General features: G+C 39.0%; 1 protein-coding gene across 1 annotated transcript in view; it reads left to right on the forward strand.

Annotated features, from left to right (window-relative positions):
* The first annotated feature begins 7,178 nt into the window (after nucleotides 1–7,178).
* The window catches only part of LOC132102762 (uncharacterized), a 362,857-nt gene continuing 347,871 nt past the window's right edge, over nucleotides 7,179–22,164 (forward strand). The window contains exon 1 of the mRNA XM_059507400.1: nucleotides 7,179–7,920. Coding sequence (XP_059363383.1) covers nucleotides 7,267–7,917 — 651 coding nt within the window. The 5' untranslated portion in view covers nucleotides 7,179–7,266 and the 3' untranslated portion in view covers nucleotides 7,918–7,920. The remainder of the gene's footprint in view (nucleotides 7,921–22,164) is intronic.

Here is a 22,164-nt window from a genome sequence, read left to right on the forward strand (position 1 = left end):
CCTTTAGGGATCAGGTGGTGAACTTGCAAGCGCTGCCCCTGGCGGAGGCAGACCCAGCCCTGGGGCTGCTCTGTCCAGAACTCAGTGCCTTAGGACCTCAGATCAGCTCTTTGTCTGTTACGGAGGCCAGCAGAAGGGAAAGGCTGTCTCCAAGCAGAGGTTATGCCACTGGATAGTGGATGCTATTGTCCTGGCTTATCAGGCTCAAGACCTGCCATGCCCCCTAGGGGTGAGAGCTCACTCAACTAGGAGTGTAGCTTCCTCCTGGGCGCTGGCGCATGGCGCCTCGCTAACAGACATCTGTAGAGCTGCGGACTGGGCGACACCTAACACATTTGTGAGATTTTATAATCTCTGTGAAGAGCCCGTGTCCTCCCGGGTACTCGCCCCCATTCGGGCCAGTAAGGACCTGCTCGGTGTCAATCCGCTTGGTGCACAATTCCACTCCGCGGACTGGATGCGTGCAGTATTCCCCTCAGGTGATTTCCTCAGTCAGAACCCTGGGTTCCTCCAGCACTGTTGATGTCCAGCACTTGTGTACATGCCCTTTGGTCAGCCCTGTGTGGGACTAGATGCCTCGATGTGTTGTGATTCCCCTGTTCTTTCTCTCTCTCTCTCTCTCTCTCTATATATATATATATATATATAATCTAGCAAGACAAATAAATTAAAGTTCCAAGAGGTCCGGTCTCTGTATTTTCTTCCCAACAGAGATCCAGACAATACATTTGACCCTGAGCGCATGTGGTGTGTATCGCTCCATAGTTTTAAATTTAATCTGTTAAAAATATTGAATGGCCTAATTAGGTCCGGGATCCGGAACTACAGTCAGAATGTACTACAGGCAAAAAGTATTGTGAGTGATATAAATTGTGTGCGTTTTGCAAAGTTTGCTGCTTAAGCTGTTGTGGTTCATTCACATTGGTTCCAGATTATTGTGTAGAGTGATCGGATGCATTTTAAATAATTGCTAAGAGCATTGTTGGCCAAAAACATGAACTTTTCTCATAAGACAAAACAAAACAAATTTCACCTTTTTTCTTTGATCCTGACACAAAATGGCCATCTAACATTAATTGACTAATCATAACAGCAGTACATTTGAAAGTGTGAATGAGTACTAGTCAGTTAAAATCACAATCATACTAGTTAGATTGTAAGAGCAGACAGATTGTTAAAAATAAGGGATGAAGCACTTCCAATCATTGTGTTCTTGTTAGCAATAGTTACCTCCAAAGAAACACATGGAGCCATCATCGCTTTGCATCACAATGGCCTCACACACAAGGAAATTGCTATAAAGAATATTGCACATGAAAGAACCATTTACCGGTTCATCAAGAACGTCCAGGAGAGAGGTTTGACTGCAGTGAAGAAGTCTTCAGGACGTCCCAGAGTGTCCAGCAAGCGACAGGAGCGTCTCCTCCTGTCAAGACTTTTAGACAATGGCCTGATGTCAAGAAGGGCAGCAAAGAAGCCATATCTCTCCAAGAAAAACATAAAGGACAGACTGAAATTCTGCAGGAAGTACAGCAATTGGACATCAGAAGACTGGTGCAAAGTTATTTTCTCTGATGAAGACTGTTTGGGACATCTGGAAAATGTATTGTCCAGAAAAGAAAAGGTGAACACTACCATGAGTCCTGTGTAGTGCACACACAGAAGCATCCTGAGACCATCCATGTGTGGGGTTGCTTTTCAACCAAGGGAGTGGCTCTCTCATAATTCTGCCCCAAAACACTCTCACGAATAAAGAATGGTATCAAAACGTCCTGCAAAAGTGACTTCTTCCAATGATCCATGAGCAATTTGGTTATGATCCATGCATTTTCCAGCATGATGGAGCACCATGTCACAAAGCAAGACTGACAAAGAAGTGGCTTGAAAATCATTACATTGAAATTTTGGATCTGTGGCCAGGCAACTCCCCAGATCTTAAACACATAGAGAACCCACGGTCAGTCCTCAAAAGGTGAGTGGACAAGCAGAAGCCCACAAATTGTGATCAACTCCAAGAAATTATTAAGGCAAGAATGGTTCGCCATCAGTCAGGATTTGGTCCAGAAGCTAATATCCAATATGCCAGAGCAAATTGCAGAGGTTATGAAAAACAAGGGTCAGCATTGTAAATATTGAATCATTACATTTTCATTGCCAATAAAAGTCTTTAAAACTTAGGATATGCTTGACATTGTTTTTTTCAGTATACCATAGAAACGTGGAAATACAAATCGACAAGTACTGAAGCATCAAACACAAAATTAATGTCACTGCCGAATACTTTTGGCCATGACTTTAGAGTCCATTTGAATACCACTGTTTTGTACACTTTTCTTTAAGTTAAAACAGTTCATAGTCATGTAACTATTCCACTGAATGAGGAATCTAGACAAGCCTCACCAGCAATCATACAAGTCTATGTACTATTGCTGCGAATAGTCATCCCTGATCTGTTGGAGACTTTTAGGTGTACTGCATCTTTCAATTCATGAGGTCAGCCACTGTTGCTCACTGTAATGCTCATTGATGGAAAAACAGTAAAAACGCAACCTGCCACTGTTGGTCTTCTGAACCTTATCTCAGTTATTGCCTCTTTGGTTCTTGCACGTTCTTTCCAGCCGCCGCCATCTGTTGCTCTGGTAAACACTGGTTATTCTTTACAGCTCCTACTGAGAGAAAAAAAATTCCAATAAGCATCTCCAACATACCAGGACTAATTAATGTTTTAGATTTATCAAAATCAGACGTCACAAAATAAGTTTATGGTTTATGGTGTTTATGTATTTTTATTTGATGGGACTGAATAACAAATGTACCCAGCCAGCATTTCAACATTGAAACAACGTCAGGTACCATGGTTGAATCAACGTTGAATTACCTTTCGAATTTGCAAATAGGATCAGTGTTGATATTGTGACAATGTTTCACCTTCATCATGGATGAATTATGGTTGTTCTGTAGACGTTGGATTATTGTTGAATTAGGTGTTGATTTTGTAAAGTGAATCAACGTTGATAACGCAACATTGTTTCACCATCATAACTTTCAACATGGGTAAATACACAACTGTGTGTTCAATAAGAGCCTAGTTTGCATTTATATGAACACTATACATTATAATGGTTAAAAATCAAACGACTGGCAGCAATGGCTGTACAATCAACTTCAATAAACTGCGGCATGCTCAAAATTGTAAAACAGCAGTTTTATTTCTAACAGCGATTTCTAACGAGGGGAACCACCCCGGACTGTGTCTTTTTTTTTACCGCGGGGAACTCGGAATGTGATTTCTACCAAGGGTGACCTTAAAATGTTAGAACCAACAGCCTCGTGCATATGGTGTGGTTGTGCTTTAGGTGATCCTTTAAAGTGTCCCAGATATAGGTACTTTCTGACAGTGGGGTTGGAAACAAAGTGCACAACAATTTTCATTAAACATTTATTTAATAATGTTTTCAGAACCCCCAGTTACACTGTTTTAATCAGAACCCTATCTATACAGTGTATTTTGTAAAACAAGTAAAATTAAATTAAGTACATTTTTATTAAACTAAGTAAAATCACAACCCAACACAAAAGGTCAATGAATCTCTACCAGAAGTGACAATGCAATTTAGCAGATGAACAATTTCTTACCAATTTGCCAATAATAAGCTCAATCCTTGATGACTCTACAAGGTGAAAGAAGAAATGGTTTACTGAAAATTTCTTAAAAAGCAGGATTTAATTTTATACAATTTCTTTAAACCGGTGATTCTCAAACTTTTTATACCAAGTACCACTTCAGAAAATATTTGGCTCTCTAAGTACCACCATAATGACCAACATTAAATTTCAGCAGTGTAGTAGGCCTAACTATTCGGCTACAGCAATGCAGTTAAAAATGAGGCAGTTTTATTACTCATAAGAATATTTATTGTTGTCAGCCACTTTAACATTGTAAAGACATAGTTTGAACATTAACACTGCACTGTGCTTACATACAGGTAAATGAAAAACTTAAACATTTAATTAAAATATGTTATAACACAATTTACACTTCTCAGTCTCCTCAACTTCAGGCATAGTGGCCTGTGGGATACTGATGTGATGAAGCATTTCAGCCACAGGAGTCTCTGTCCCCAGTCGTGCAGAAAGATTATTGACTGCAGCAGCAAGCTGCATTTGCTGTTCCTTCTCATGTTATAATAACGTTAGGATGTGACTTAATACTGTTATGTTAATGGTACGACTAAACAGTTAGATATTAACAAAAACATTGTTTTCAAAATGTTTCTATGGAAAAACAGGAATATAACATTAAAAGAAGATGATCCAGCCAGCCTCAGGTCTTGCAGATGTTTGTCTTCTTTACCTAGATGGTACAGTAGGTGGACAACCAGAATGGGTAATAGTACCTCAGGGCCACGGTGTTAACTGCAAGTCAGTCGGGTGTTAAAATAATTTGCAAAACTACCGCCAGGTGTCGCAAAGGGATGGATTGTGAACTGAATGTAATTGTAAAATGTTGGTTTGTAAACGGAGATGAAAGGAAAAAGTAAAACAACAATAACATTATAATATAACATTGTAACATCCTTAAAAACTATATAAAAAAAATTACAGTCAGTTAATTTCAAAATGTGGGATAGTCTTAGGCTACAGTCTATTCATCAAAAATGTAAAGAACATTACACAAAGGCATATACATACATATACATACACACACACACACACACACACACACAGATTAAAAGCTAAATGTTTTCACTTCGTTTCATTTGCAGAGCGAAATGAGAACGGTCCAGCATTTAGAAATAATTTTTAACTCTGTTATCATTCTTGATTTTTCTGCTTAACTGCTAACACTTTGAGAATTTTTGAATTATGCTTTTACTGTGTGACCAAAAATGTAGTATTATCTTTTTTAGCTGTTTGACCACGCTTGGTCCTCACGTGCACAAATTTACTGGAAACAGCACAGCCGTTCACTGCAACACGTGCGATACTGAAACACGTAAACTACAAAGTCTATTTTACCTAATGAACAATAGTTAAGCTTCAAATGGGCAACATCACGAATATGGAAACGTTTGGATTTTTCCCGAATGAGAGAGCCTAACCTTACCTTATGTTTTGCTTTAAATTATTAATTTATTTTTTTATTTGTTTATAGCAAAACCTGTATTATTATATACTGCAATTATATTTATCCCTTAGAATTATATATTTTTAATTCTTGTTCTTTTCTGATAATTATGTTAATTATCGAGCATCGCGTTAGTTCAGTCAGGCCACGTTAGTCACGCTTGCATCAGTCAGCTGTTCCTGACGTGTACCAATCCAGTCTTGACACCTATCACATGAGGTCTATTTAAATTACCATTCTTCAGTGTCTCTTCCATCGCATCGCTGCTTGCAAATCAAACTGTTGCAGTTTGTTTCAGAACATCTGAAATCCGCATCTAAGATAAGTGAATGCTCTTTAAATCCATATCGCTGTGTATGTTGCCTGGTGGTTAACATTTGCATCGTTTGCAGGAGCGAATATTAAGCATATTTGCAGCAGCATTTATACATCTGTGTTCATACACCTGGAGCAATACGCAGCTAGAGCATGCAATCGCTCTAAGGACACGCCGATAAGGCCATGAGAACAGGGTTAAATGAGACCAGCATTCTGGTGTAAGCGTTTCAATGGGGGTTCGCTGTATTAGCGGCGAAATCTCAGTGTCACTGGTGTTTATTTCTAAGGTTGATGTCACACTAGCTGTGTGAGTGTTTCAGATGCAAGCAGCTTCAAAAGCATGCATTTATCTCTCTATGGCTTCTATACATAGGCTTATAAGAACGTGATCTCAATAGCCACGTTTACATGTATTTTATTTATTCATTCAGATTTAAAGATTCGGTGGACTGTTTACATGAGATGTTATCTAATCCGATATGATGTTTACACGTGCTCGTGCTTTCGAATTGGGACATACAAAGTGGCCTACGATGATATGCAAATTACCAGAGAGAGAGAGAGAGAGAGAGAGAGAGAGAAAAACACGCCCACAGTTGCATTAATATTTTTAATAACTGCTCACACTTCCTTGGAATTAAGACCTCACTGAATTCACAGCGTTGCCGACATCATGTTCCCATTCTGATGACTATGACTATTGATGTGGTTACATAGATACAAGTAATCAGTTTAACATGTTAACATGGCAGAATTTTAATTTAGTTCGGTTATAGAAGGTTATCCCACCCCTCTCAACAGATTACCATTTCGGTTTGGGCAATTTTATTCCGACTGAGGTATTTATATGGAGTATTTTCATTCAGACTGGACATCATCCTAAGTTTCCCAAGGCTGTATACTTCCTCTGCTGGACTACCACCCTCCATTATGCAACTTACAGCTTTAATGCATAGTACATGCTCCTCGTGCTGCAAGGGGTCGTATGTATCACACATTTGCTTAAAGGGGGGATACAATGGTGTTTCATGGATTCCGAGTTGTTCAGTGTTAAAGAGATGGATTTTCGTGCTAAACATGGCCAATTTGGATGAATGGGAGATTCTGTGCCGAAAATCTTACTTCTGGGTGGTACAAGTTTTGGTAGTTTTTTCGATCATGGATCTAATGACGTAGATGATGGTGGAACTCCTTAAAGGGTTGGTTCACCCAAAAATGAAAATTGTGTCATTAATAACTCACCCTCATGTCATTCCAAACCAGTAAGACCTCCATTTATCTTTGGAACACAGATTAAGATATTTTAGATTTAGTCCGAGAGCTCTCAGTCCCTCCATTGAAACTCTGTGTACGGTATACTGTCCAGAAAGGTAAGAAAAACATCATGAAAGTAGTCCATGTGACATCAGAGGGTCAGTCAGAATTTTTTGAAGCATCGAAAATACATTTTGTTCCAAAAGTAGCAAAAACTACGACTTTATTCAGCATTATCTTCTTTTCCATGTCTGTTGTGAGAGAGTTCAAAACAAAGCAGTTTGTCATATCAGGTTCGCGAACGAATCATTCAATGTAACCGGATCTTTTTGAACCAGTTCACCAAATCGAACTGAATCGTTTTAAACGGTTCGCGACTCCAATACGCATTAATCCACAAATGACTTAAGCTGTTAACTTTTTTAATGTGGGTAACACTCCCTCTGAGTTTAAACAAACCAATATAGTCCGGGGTAAGTATACAGCGATCTGTTAACAGTCCCACCACGTCTACTCCGTGTGTTTCTCTGCACAGGCCCGGTGCACCCAGGACGCGATCTTCCCAGATGTCCTTCACTGCGACGCCGGGACACCACGGACCCTGGGTGCATCCACAGCGGAGGACGCGAGCCGGGTCCCGGGCGACGACTTCTCCCCCTCCTGCCTTCGACATCTCCATCCGGAACCGCTTCGCTCCCCTCCGCGAGACAGGACGCGACGCTGTGATCATCGGAGACTCCATCGTCCGACACGTAAGTGCTACGTTAGCCGAAGGTAAAGTGCACACTCATTGTTTGCCTGGTGCTCGTGTTCTCGATGTTTCTGCGCAGATACCCGCGATCCTGAAGGTCGACGAGAGCCCCAGAGCGGTCGTGCTTCACGCCGGGGTTAACGACACCACGCTGCGGCAGACGGCGACGCTGAAGAGGGACTTCAGCAGCCTGATCGAGACGGTTCGCAGCACGACGCCCGCGGCGACGATCGTCGTGTCAGGACCACTGCCCACGTATCGACGAGGACACGAAAGGTTCAGTAGACTTTTTGCTTTAAATGAATGGTTGTTGTCATGGTGTAAAGAACAGAAACTGCTATTTGTTAATAACTGGAATCTTTTCTGGGAGCGTCCTAGGCTGTTTCGCGCTGATGGATTACACCCCAGCAGAATCGGAGCGGAGCTGCTCTCTGACAACATCTCCAGGACACTTCGCTCCATGTGACTAGTAAGACAATTCTCTAATAACTATTATGATGAGTTTTGTTCCACCCGCTTAAATGATAAAAGTACTTGTGCTGTAAAAACTATTAAGACTGTGTCTGTTCCCCGGATAGTGAGGTCAAAATATAATGTAGGATCTAGAAAAAATCTTATCGTAATTAAACCAGAAAAATGTAAAGTAAATGAACAAAAACAATTTTTAAAGTTTGGGCTCAAAGTTTTAGATCACTCACACCCAAAGCAGTTATTGTAAATGAAATGATCACAGAAAATAGTTTTGATGTACTCTGCTTGACTGAAACCTGGCTAAAACCAAATGATTATTTTGGTCTAAATGAGTCTACTCCACCAAACTACTGTTATAAGCATGAGCCCCGTCAGACTGGTCGTGGAGGAGGTGTTGCAACAATATATAGTGATATTCTCAATGTTACCCAGAAAACAGGATACAGGTTTAACTCTTTTTTGAAATACTTCTGCTAAATGTTACACTGTCAGACATGCAAAAGAAATCTAATGTATCTCTTGCTCTGGCTACTGTGTATAGACCACCAGGGCCGTATACAGAATTCCTAAAAGAATTTGCAGATTTCCTCTCAGACCTTCTAGTTACAGTTGATAAGGCGCTAATCATGGGAGATTTTAATATTCACGTTGATAATGCAAATGATACATTAGGACTTGCGTTTACTGACCTAATAAACTCCTTTGGAGTCAAGCAAAATGTCACCGGGCCCACTCATCGTTTTAATCATACACTAGATCTAATTATATCGCATGGAATCGATCTTACTGCTATAGATATTGTACCCCAATGTGATGATATTACAGACCATTTCCTTGTATCGTGCATGCTGTGTATAACTGATATTAACTATATGTCTCAGCGTTACCGTCTGGGCAGAACTATTGTTCCAGCCACCAAAGACAGATTCGCAAATAACCTGCCTGATCTATCTCAACTGCTATTTGTACCCAAAAATACACATGAATTAGACGAAATTACTGACAACATGGGCACTATTTTCTCTAATACATTAGAAGCTGTTGCCCCCATCAAATTGAAAAAGGTTAGAGAAAAACGTACTGTGCCATGGTATAACAGTAATACTCACTCTCTCAAGAAAGTAACTCGTAGTCTTGAACGCAAATGGAGAAAAACTAACTTGGAAGTTTTTAAAATTGCATGGAAAAACAGTATGTCCAGCTATAGACAGGCTCTAAAAACTGCTAGGGCAGAGCATATCCACAAACTCATTGAAAATAACCAAAACAATCCAAGGTTTTTATTTAGCACAGTGGCTAAATTAACAAATTACCAGACGCCACCTGATTCAAATATTCCACCAACGTTAAATAGTAATGACTTTATGAATTTCTTCACTGATAAAATAGATAACATTAGAAATACAATAGCGAATGTAGATTCTACAGCGTCTAACACTTCAGTTTCATCCATCGCACCCAAAGATAAACTGCAGTGCTTTACAAATATAGGACAGGAAGAGCTAAATAAACTTATCACTGTATCTAAACCAACAACATGTTTATTAGATCCTGTACCCACTAAATTACTAAAAGAGCTGTTACCTGTAGCCGAAGAACCGCTTCTCAATATCATTAACTCGTCGTTATCTTTAGGTCACGTCCCAAAACCATTCAAGCTGGCGGTTATCAAGCCTCTTATTAAGAAACCAAAACTAGATCCTAGTGTACTGGCAAATTATAGGCCTATTTCAAATCTTCCATTTATGTCTAAAATTTTAGAAAAAGTTGTGTCTGCTCAATTGAGCACCTTCCTGCATAAAAATGATCTGTATGAAGAATTTCAGTCAGGTTTTAGGCCCCACCATAGCACAGAAACTGCACTTGTTAAAATTACAAATGACCTGCTTCTTGCGTCAGATCAAGGCTGCATCTCATTTCTAGTCTTACTTGATCTTAGTGCTGCGTTCGACACCATAGATCATGACATACTCATAGATCGATTACAAAACTATACAGGTATTCAAGGGCAGGCTCTAAGATGGTTTAGATCCTACCTGTCCGATCGCTACCATTTTGTTTACTTAAATGGGGTGTCATCTCATTTATCATCAGTAAAATATGGAGTGCCACAAGGATCCGTCCTAGGTCCCCTTCTATTTTCAATATACATGTTGCCCCTTGGTAATATTATTAGAAAATACGGAATAAGCTTCCACTGTTATGCTGATGATACTCAGCTATATATTTCAACGAGACCAGATGAAACTTCCCAATTATCTAAGCTAACAGAGTGTGTTAAAAATGTAAAAGATTGGATGACAAATAATTTTCTCCAATTAAATTCGGATAAGACAGAGATATTAATTATTGGACCAAAAAACACCACACAGAATCTTGTAGATTACAATCTGCAACTAGACGGATGTACTGTTACTTCCTCTACAGTCAGAAATCTGGGTGTTATATTAGACAGCAATTTGTCTTTTGAAAATCATATTTCCAATGTTACAAAAACTGCATTCTTCCATCTTAGAAACATTGCCAAGCTACGAAACATGTTATCTGTTTCTGATGCAGAAAAGCTAGTTCATGCATTCATGACCTCTAGACTGGACTATTGTAATGCACTTCTAGGTGGTTGTCCTGCTTCGTCAATAAACAAGCTACAGGTAGTCCAAAATGCAGCAGCTAGAGTCCTTACCAGGTCAAGAAAATATGATCATATTACCCCAATTTTACAGTCTCTGCACTGGCTACCTATTAAGTTCCGTATCTGTTACAAATTATCATTACTTACCTATAAGGCCCTAAATGGTTTAGCTCCTGCGTACCTAACTAGCCTTCTACCACGCTACAACCCATCACGCACCCTAAGGTCACAAAACGCTGGACTTTTGGTAGTTCCTAGGATAGCAAAGTCCACTAAAGGAGGTAGAGCTTTTTCACATTTGGCTCCCAAACTCTGGAATAGCCTTCCTGATAATGTTCGGGGTTCAGACACACTCTCTCTGTTTAAATCTAGATTAAAAACGCATCTCTTTCGCCAAGCATTCGAATAATGTATCTCTTAAATTGTGAGTGTAGTTGCATCTGCATTTTTATTCTTTAGCTTGGGTTAAACTAATTTTACTTTGTTGGATCAGCAGCTATGCTAATGATGTCTCTATCTTGTTTCTATGTTTTGCCACGGGATTTACATCCCGTGGTAACTAGGATTTACACAAGCTCCAGTCTGGATCCAGAACACCTGAGAAGAGATGATGCTGACCCTCAGAGGACCCCAGATGATCCTAACCTTGAATCAACAAACAGAACTAACAATTATTGCTACATGTGTGACTGCATCATATAATTACTATTAATTAATAATATTGATAGTTCATCATCTAGCTGACTACGTCTTGTATTATTATTATTATTTTTATTTTTCTAAAATCCTGTCAAACGTGCACAAACTACTAGCTACTACTAAATATTGTAGAAACATAATTTTCTGTAAAGTTGCTTTGTAACGATTTGTATTGTAAAAAGCGCTATACAAATAAACTTGAATTGAATTGAATTGAATATCCTGGAGTAATTAATTTACTCAAACAGTACACTGACTGAACTGCTGTGAAGAGAGAACTGAAGATGAACACCGAGCCGAGCCAGATAATGACTCGTTCACGAGTCAAGAACCGTTTCTGTCAGACGTGTCCAATTCAAGAACCGATGAACTGATGATACTGCGCATGTGTGATTCAGCGTGAAACAGACCGACACACAGAGCGTCTGAACCGAACTGATTCTTTTGGTGATTGATTCTGAACTGATTCTGTGCTAATGTTATGAGCACGGGTAAACCGAAGGCTTGAATGAAGGGCAATCATCGCCAAGGACGCCATTATGTCGAGCGCAAAAGAACCGGTGAACCGTTTTCTTCAACCGGTTTATTGAATCGAACTGTCCGAAAGAACTACTGGTGATCCGAAAACCGATGCAACCAGTTCTTGACTCGTGAACGAGTCATCATCTGGCTCGGCTCGGTGTTCATCTTCAGTACTCTCTTCACAGCAGTTCAGTCATTGTACTGTTTGAGTACATGAATTACTCCGGGATATTGGTTTCTTTGAACTCAGAGGGAGTGTCAGCCACATTAAAAAAGTTAACAGCTTAAGTCATTTGTGGATTAATGCGTATTGGATACGCGAACCGTTTAAAATGATTCAGTTCGATTTGGTGAACTGGTTCAAAAAGAACCGGCTACATCAAATGATTCGTTCGCGAACCAGATATGACAAACTGCTTTGTTTTGAACTCTCTCACAACAGACACGGAAGAGAAAACAATGCTGAATAAAGTCGTAGTTTTTACTATTTTTAGACCAAAATGTATATTCGATGCTTCAAAATATTCTAACTGATTCTTTGATGTCACATGGACTACTTTGATGATGTTTTTCTTACCTTTCTGGACATGGACAGTATACCATACACTCAGTTTCAATGGAGGGACTGAGAGCTCTCGGACTAAATCTAAAATATCTTAAACTGTGTTCCGAAGATAAATTGAGATCTTACTGGTTTGAAACGACATGAGGGTGAGTTATTAATTACATAATTTTCATTTTTGGGTGAACTAACACCTTAACTCTCCCAGCAATTTACAACCTTCTTTGTAAATGCAACAAAAGGAAGTTGAATGTAATTCTCTCCTTCCTGGATAGGTACACTCACAGTCTTCAAAGGTATATCACAGCATTCTACTAGCAGGTCTCTTCTCCTAGCAGTTTAGCAGCTACAGTGGTGTGTGAGTTCTATATTCGCATCCTTTACAGTACATGATGAATTTCCGCTCTTCCATTCCTGTTATTGGTTTGTGGACCATAGGTGGAGAACTAAATGATACAGGAATACATTTGAACCGCCAGCAATTGCATTATTAAATAATAGCATGACATTATATACTTTACCATGCATGGCACTTTATGCTTTTGAGGGGTTGGAGAGAGGGTGTGTTGTTTGTGTGTAGATGCACATTCTCATGACCTTTACATGTTATTTTTTTCCCTTTTATTTATTTTTTCTTAGAAGATTTATTTATTTATAGTTAGCAGCCTATTATAATGGTATATGTTTTAATACATGATTTATGTTTTATGCATTTTGTTTTTCTTTTTATCATCGATTCCTGAATCCCCTGTCTGCATAACAAATGTACCCTTGGGTACTAATAAAAACACTTTAACTTTAATCTGTAATATAAAATACTTTTATGACTTTTATTTACAGCTTGAGCACAAGCCAGCAATGGCAGTTCAATAGTATAAATGAGTGCAGAGGATAATAACAGTAATAATATTTTCATTATTGCAGGTGCAGTGCTTACCCCAGGTCACCAGGACACCACAGCTGAATGAACACCCAAGTCATACAAGGAAAAACGTAGACCAGTACTGTAGGTTCATAGGAGCAGCAATGTGAGATTGACTGAACAGATAGATATCAAAGGTAATTTCTAATTATACTGGAAAATTTATATTAGGAAAATTATAATTGAAATGAGTTAATTGAAAATAATTGAAAAATGTTTCACTTTCAGAGGTTGCTGTGGGTTACTCTTTTTTTTTCTAAGAGTTATTTATCCACCTTTAGTCTATCTAAAATCTAGATTTTACAATTGATTAACTATTCTTTAATCTATTTTTTACTATTGTAATTACGTATTGGAACTAATTTTAGTTTAGACTTGCTACACTGAAAATTTACACTGGTTTAGTTACACCATTATTTTATTTTTATTTTTTTATCCAGTAACCTTAAAAGTCCAACTGACAAAACAGAAAAAAAAATCACAATGCACCCTTTTTATTATTAAAACAATACAGGACATTAAACAGTGAAGAAGACATTAAGAAATACAATTCAACTGTCAAAAAGCAATCAGGTAAACAGCTGGTGCAAATAAATCAATGATCAGATAATGAGAGGGGCGGGATACACGGGGGAAGTTGAGTCCTAACGCTAGGGTTGTGGGTTGGAGTCTCGGGCCGGCAATACCACGACTTAGGTGCCCTTGAGGCACCGAACCCCCAACTCCTCTCCATGCGCCGCAGCATAAATGGCTGCCCACTGCTACTGGTGTGTGTTCACTGCTGTGTGTGTGCACTTTGGATGGGTTAAATGCAGAGCACGAAAAGTATGGGTCACTATACTTGGCTGAATATCATGTCATGTCACTTTTAGATATGAGCACATGACATGAATAATAAAACAAACCCCATGTGCTCACTAGAAAGACAGAGAGTGTCATAAGACCCGAGCACCCGGTGAGTGAATGAACACACGGAATGCAAAACGAATCCTAACTAGAATCCAGTGTCGAGACCCGAACACCACGCTCTGCACCAACAAGTCACAAAGTAGTGGTGGAAAAAGTACTAAGAAATTATACTTAAGTAAAAGTAAAAGTCCTGAAAAATAATATGACTCAAGTAAGAGTAAAAAAGCAGTTCGCTGCTTATGTGAACACAATCGCAAACGCAAGTGCCGTTATGTACCAAAGCTTTATAAACAAAATGAACGGTTCAAAAACATAATACATAAAAGTGCAGAGAGTAATATGCATTTTCCGCCTTTTCCTGCGCTGTCGTTACCAAGCAACGGGGTAAACAGCTGCTGGCTTGATGACGCAAGCGAACCGCGGTTCGGACTCAAATATTATGATATGAACACAGTCCAGCGGGGGCAGGGGGAGCAACCGAACTCGGGTTCGGACCAGGCAAGTGAACCAATTGTGAAAGCACCCTAAGATAGAGATGCTTTGACTGATGAAACGTGGAATACAATGAACACCCAACTGCAATGCAACACGAATTTTTCAGTGTTGAGGGACAGTGTTTTCTCTACTCCCTGTTGGCCTTCTGTAGCAAATTGTAGCTCCGTGTAGCTGTTTTTATTTTATTTTTTCTCTAGAATCTTTATCTTTATCCGTGAGTGCAGTACACCTGCAAAGCGTTAGCACTTGTTAGCTTGTCATTAGCGTTTTCATTCAAACCTATCGCTGTTTTCTTTTCTCCTCTCCCTCGCTCCAGTTTTTCACAAGTTCATCAAACAACCGCAGTAAGAATATTTCATCAAGCACGGTGAGTAATGGCTTCTCCCGTCATTGTTACTTGCACCTCTTGCCACATGTACAGTTTATCTATCTCTGTCGCTGATGAGGGATTCACATGTGATAAATGCAGGGAAATAGGTAGGCTGACAGAGAAGATTTCAGAATTAGAGACACGCATCCAAACTTTAATTGAGGACAGTAAGAATGTTAGGGCTCTAGATACGGCTTTGGATGCGTCTAGCTCAGGGATTCCTGTACATTGTTCGGTTCCGGAAACAGAGCCCCAGCAGCAGGGCAACTGGGTGACGGTGAGGCAGCGTAGTCGTGGGTCAAAACACCGCTCTTCTGTTCCGATCAAAACATTAAACAGGTTCTCCCCACTCAGTGATGCACCCACTGAGAAACCTGATGAAAGTGCTCTAGTTATTGGTGATTCTATTGTACGGAACGTGAATATAGACACACCAGCTAACCTAGTCAAATGTTTACCGGGAGCCAGAGTGCCTGACATCTTGGCAAATTTAAAAGTGCTTGCTAATGCTAAACGTAAATACAGTAAGATTGTTATTCATGCCGGCGCTAATGATGTTCGACTTCGCCAGTCGGAGATCACTAAAAATAACATTAAAGAGGTGTGTGAACTTGCAAGCACGATGTCAGACACTGTAATATGCTCTGGTCCCCTCCCTGCTTACCGTGGTGATGAGATGCATAGCAGATTGTCATCACTCAATGGCTGGATGTCTAAGTGGTGCCCACAGAATAACATAGGTTTCATAGACAATTGGACGAGCTTTTGGGGCAGACCTGACCTGTTTAAAAGAGATGGTCTTCATCCCTCTTGGGGTGGCGCCACTCTTCTCTCTAGAAATATGGCAAATAGTCTTAGTGTTTATACTTGACTAACTGGGGCCCAGGTCAGGAAGCAGACAGACTGGCTAAACCGACCGTCTGCTAGCTGCCTCCCGTCACAGAAGTCAGTTAATTCTCAGCACATAGAGACTCTTTCACCTAGATATCACACTATAGAGACTGTGTCTGTTCCCCGAACTAGAAAATACAAAAAACGTCCAAACCAAGTTAAGATTAACAATTTAATTGAGGTTCAACAAATAAAAAACAGAAGCAATATGGATAAACAAATGATAAAGCTTGGCTTATTGAATATCAGATCCCTTTCTACGAAAACACTTTTTGTAAATAATATGATCACTGATCATAATATAGATGTACTCTGTTTGACAGAAACCTGGCTAAAACCTGATGATTACATTATTTTAAATGAGTCCACCCCCCAAGATTACTGTTATAAACATGAGCCACATCTAAAAGGCAAAGGTGGAGGTGTTGCTACAATTTATAACAACGTTTTCAGGATTTCTCAGAGGGCAGGCTACAAGTATAACTCGTTTGAAATAATGGTACTTCATATAACATTATCCAAAGAAACAAATGTTAATGATAAATCCCCTGTTATGTTTGTACTGGCTACTGTATACAGGCCACCAGGGCACCATACAGACTTTATTAAAGAGTTTGGTGATTTTACATCCGAGTTAGGTCTGGCTGCAGATAAAGTTTTAATAGTTGGTGATTTTAATATCCATGTTGATAATGAAAACGATGCATTGGGATCAGCATTTATAGACATTCTGAACTCTATTGGTGTTAGACAACACGTTTCAGGACCTACTCATTGTCGAAATCATACTCTAGATTTAATACTGTCACATGGAATTGATGTTGATGGTGTTGAAATTATTCAGCCAAGTGATGATATCTCAGATCATTATTTAGTTCTTTGCAAAATTCATATAGCCAAAATTGTAAATTCTACTTCTTGTTACAAGTATGGAAGAACCATCACTTCTAACACAAAAGACTGCTTTTTAAGTTATCTTCCTGATGTATCCAAATTCTTTAGCATATCCAAAACCTCAGAACAACTTAATGATGTAACAGAAACTATGGACTCTCTCTTTTCTAGCACTTTAAATAAAGTTGCTCCTTTACGCTTAAGGAAGGTTAAGGAAAACAGTTTGACACCATGGTATAATGAGCATACTCGCACCCTAAAGAGAGCAGCCAGAAAAATGGAGCGCAGCTGGAGGAAAACAAAACTAGAGGTATTTCGTATTGCTTGGCGGGAAAGTAACATATCCTACAGAAAAGCATTAAAAACTGCTAGATCCGATTACTTTTCTTCTCTTTTAGAAGAAAACAAACATAACCCCAGGTATTTATTCAATACAGTGGCTAAATTAACGAAAAATAAAGCCTCAACAAGTGTTGACATTTCCCAACACCACAGCAGTAATGACTTTATGAACTACTTTACTTCTAAAATCGATACTATTAGAGATAAAATTGCAACCATTCAGCCGTCAGCTACAGTATCACATCAGACAGTGCACTATAGACCCCCTGAAGAACAGTTCCACTCATTCTCTACCATAGGAGAGGAAGAATTGTATAAACTTGTTAAATCATCTAAACCAACAACATGTATGTTAGACCCTATACCATCTAAGCTCCTAAAAGAGGTGCTTCCAGAAGTCATAGATCCTCTTCTGACTATTATTAATTCCTCATTGTCATTAGGATATGTCCCCAAAACCTTCAAACTGGCTGTTATTAAGCCTCTCATCAAAAAACCACAACTTGACCCCAAAGAACTAGTTAATTATAGACCAATCTCGAATCTCCCTTTTCTGTCCAAGATACTAGAAAAGGTGGTATCCACACAATTATATTCCTTCTTAGAGAAAAATGGTATATGTGAGGATTTCCAGTCAGGATTTAGACCGTATCATAGTACTGAGACTGCTCTCCTTAGAGTTACAAATGATCTGCTCTTATCATCTGATCGTGGGTGTATCTCTCTATTAGTTTTATTGGATCTTAGTGCTGCATTTGACACAATTGACCACAACATTCTTTTGCATAGACTTGAACACTTTGTTGGCATCAGTGGAAGTGCATTAGCATGGTTTAAATCGTACTTATATGACCGCCATCAGTTCGTAGCAGTGAATGAAGATGTATCCTATCGATCACAAGTGCAGTATGGAGTACCTCAAGGCTCAGTACTAGGGCCGCTACTCTTCACGCTTTATATGTTACCCTTGGGAGATATCATCAAGAAACATGGTGTTAGCTTTCACTGTTATGCTGATGATACTCAGCTCTATATTTCTTCGCAGCCCGGTGAAACACACCAATTTGAAAAACTAATGGATTGCATAGTCGATATAAAAAAACTGGATGACGAGTAATTTCTTACTGCTAAATTCTGAAAAAACAGAGGTGTTAATTATAGGACCTAAAAACTCTGCTTGTAATAAACTAGAACACTGTCTAAGACCTGATGGTTGCTCTGTCAATTCTTCGTCATCAGTTAGGAACCTAGGTGTGCTATTTGATCGCAATCTTTCCTTAGAAAGCCACGTTTCTAGCATTTGTAAAACTGCATTTTTCCATCTCAAAAATATATCTAAATTACGGCCTATGCTCTCAATGTCAAATGCAGAAATGTTAATCCATGCATTTATGACCTCAAGGTTAGATTATTGTAATGCTTTATTGGGTGGTTGTTCTGCACGCTTAGTAAACAAACTACAGCTAGTCCAAAATGCAGCAGCAAGAGTTCTTACTAAAACCAGGAAGTATGACCATATTAGCCCGGTCCTGTCAACACTGCACTGGCTCCCTATCAAGCATCGCATAGATTTTAAAATATTGCTTATTACTTATAAAGCCCTGAATGGTTTAGCACCTCATTATTTGAATGAGCTCCTTTTACATTATAATCCTCTACGTCCGCTACGTTCTCAAAACTCAGGCAATTTGATAATACCTAGAATATCAAAATCAACTGCAGGCGGCAGATCCTTTTCCTATTTGGCGCCCAAACTCTGGAATAACCTACCTAACATTGTTCGGGAGGCAGACACACTCTTGCAGTTTAAATCTAGATTAAAGACCCATCTCTTTAACCTGGCATACACATAACATACTAATATGCTTTTATTATCCAAATCCATTAAAGGATTTTTAGGCTGCATTAATTAGGTAAACCGGAACCGGAAACACTTCCCATAACACCCTATGTACTTGCTACATCATTAGAAGAATGGCATCTACGCTAATATTTGTCTGTTTCTCTCTTGTTCCGAGGTCAACGTGGCCACCAGATCCAGTCTGTGTCCAGATCAGAGGGTCACTGCAGTCACCCGGATCCAGTACGTATCCAGATCAGATGCTGGATCAGCACCTAGAAAGGACCTCTACATCCCTGAAAGACAGTGGAGACCAGGACAACTAGAGCCCCAGATACAGATCCCCTGTAAAGACCTTGTCTCAGAGGAGCACCAGGACAAGACCACAGGAAACAGATGATTCTTCTGCACAATCTGACTTTGCTGCAGCCTGGAATTGAACTACTGGTTTTGTCTGGTCAGAGGAGAACTGGCCCCCTAACTGAGCCTGGTTTCTCCCATGGTTTTTTTCTCCATTCTGTCACCGATGGAGTTTCGGTTCCTTGCCGCTGTCGCCTCTGGCTTGCTTAGTTGGGGACACTTCATCTACAGCGATATCGTTGACTTGATTGCAAATAAATGCACAGACAATATTTAACTGAACAGAGATGACATAACTGAATCCAATGATGAACTGTCTTTAACTATCATTTTTGCATTATTGACACTGTTTTCCTAATGAATGTTGTTCAGTTGCTTTGACGCAATGTATTTTGTTTAAAGCGCTATATAAATAAAGGTGACATTGACATTGACATTGAATTGACAGCTTGTATCACAGTTAAGATGTTTATAACTATTGTTTTCTGTCTAACTGAGATAAGAAGCAACATGGAACCACAGAAGCTAAGGGTTTCAAACATGACTGATGTTATATAGGGATTTTGGAGAAAAACATGATATTAGTCTCATAAATTGTATTGTTTGAAGCTATGTTCATGAAACATACTACCTATCCCCGTTGCCAGGAGCTACTGTTTTATAACTAATTTTAAATAGTACATTCACGTATAAGATTATATGGTTGTTTTTAAGGAGGGCAAAAAGCAAAGAATGATAAGTGAGGGTTTAAAAGAAAATAAAGGGTCTAAAACACTGTGAATAGAACGTTGCTGGTAAAAAAAAAAATATATATATATATATATATATTTATATCTATATATATATATCTATCTATCTATATATATATATATATATACAACCCGAATTCCGGAAAAGTTGGGACGTTTTTTAAATTTTAATAAAATGAAAACTAAAAGACTTTCAAATCACATGAGCCAATATTTTATTCACAATAGAACATAGATAACATAGCAAATGTTTAAACTGAGAAAGTTTACAATTTTATGCACAAAATGAGCTCATTTCAATTTTGATTTCTGCTACAGGTCTCAAAATAGTTGGGACGGGGCATGTTTACCATGGTGTAGCATCTCCTTTTCTTTTCAAAACAGTTTGAAGACGTCTGGGCATTGAGGCTATGAGTTGCTGGAGTTTTGCTGTTGGAATTTGGTCCCATTCTTGCCTTACATAGATTTCCAGCTGCTGAAGAGTTCGTGGTCGTCTTTGACGTATTTTTCGTTTAATGATGCGCCAAATGTTCTCTATAGGTGAAAGATCTGGACTGCAGGCAGGCCAGGTTAGCACCCGGACTCTTCTACGACGAAGCCATGCTGTTGTTATAGCTGCAGTATGTGGTTTTGCATTGTCCTGCTGAAATAAACAAGGCCTTCCCTGAAATAGACGTTGTTTGGAGGGAAGCATATGTTGCTCTAAAACCTTTATATACCTTTCAGCATTCACAGAGCCTTCCAAAACATGCAAGCTGCCCATACCGTATGCACTTATGCACCCCCATACCATCAGAGATGCTGGCTTTTGAACTGAACGCTGATAACATGCTGGAAGGTCTCCCTCCTCTTTAGCCCGGAGGACACGGCGTCCGTGATTTCCAACAAGAATGTCAAATTTGGACTCGTCTGACCATAAAACACTATTCCACTTTGAAATAGTCCATTTTAAATGAGCCTTGGCCCACAGGACACGACGGCGCTTCTGGACCATGTTCACATATGGCTTCCTTTTTGCATGATAGAGCTTTAGTTGGCATCTGCTGATGGCACGGCGGATTGTGTTTACCGACAGTGGTTTCTGAAAGTATTCCTGGGCCCATTTAGTAATGTCATTGACACAATCATGCCGATGAGTGATGCAGTGTCGTCTGAGAGCCCGAAGACCACGGGCATCCAATAAAGGTCTCCGGCCTTGTCCCTTACGCACAGAGATTTCTCCAGTTTCTCGGAATCTTTTGATGATGTTATGCACTGTAGATGATGAGATTTGCAAAGCCTTTGCAATTTGACGTTGAGGAACATTGTTTTTAGAGTTTTCCACAATTTTTTTACGCAGTCTTTCACAGATTGGAGAGCCTCTGCCCATCTTTACTTCTGAGAGACTCTGCTTCTCTAAGGCAAAGCTTTTATAGCTAATCATGTTACAGACCTGATATCAATTAACTTAATTAATCACTAGATGTTCTCCCAGCTGAATCTTTTCAAAACTGCTTGCTTTTTTAGCCATTTGTTGCCCCCGTGCCAACTTTTTTGAGACCTGTAGCAGGCATTAAATTTTAAATGAGCTAATTAAGTGGATAAAAGTGTAAAATTTCTCAGTTTAAACATTTGCTACGTTATCTATGTTCTATTGTGAATAAAATATTGGCTCATGTGATTTGAAATTCCTTTAGTTTTCATTTTATTAAAATTTAAAAAACGTCCCAACTTTTCCGGAATTCGGGTTGTATATATATATATATATATATATATATATACATAATAATAATATTGATGTGGTGTGAGACCTGGGGTAATTTTGATTTCAATAAGGTTAATAATAAGAATAAGAATAAGAAAAAGAAATAACTAAATTAAAAATTAAAATTAAAAAGTCTTAAATATCTTTCACATTTATTCTAACTCTTATTGCAAAATATTTCCTTGTTAGCTGAATACTATGAATAAAAATCAACAGGCTAAATAACACTTAACGTATTTTTCGGACTATAAGTCGCACCTGAGTATAAGTTGCATCAGTCCAAAAATAGTCATGATAAGGAAAAAAACATA

Source organism: Carassius carassius, chromosome 24 (assembly GCF_963082965.1).
Source record: "Carassius carassius chromosome 24, fCarCar2.1, whole genome shotgun sequence".
Classification (NCBI taxonomy): Eukaryota; Metazoa; Chordata; class Actinopteri; order Cypriniformes; family Cyprinidae; genus Carassius; species Carassius carassius.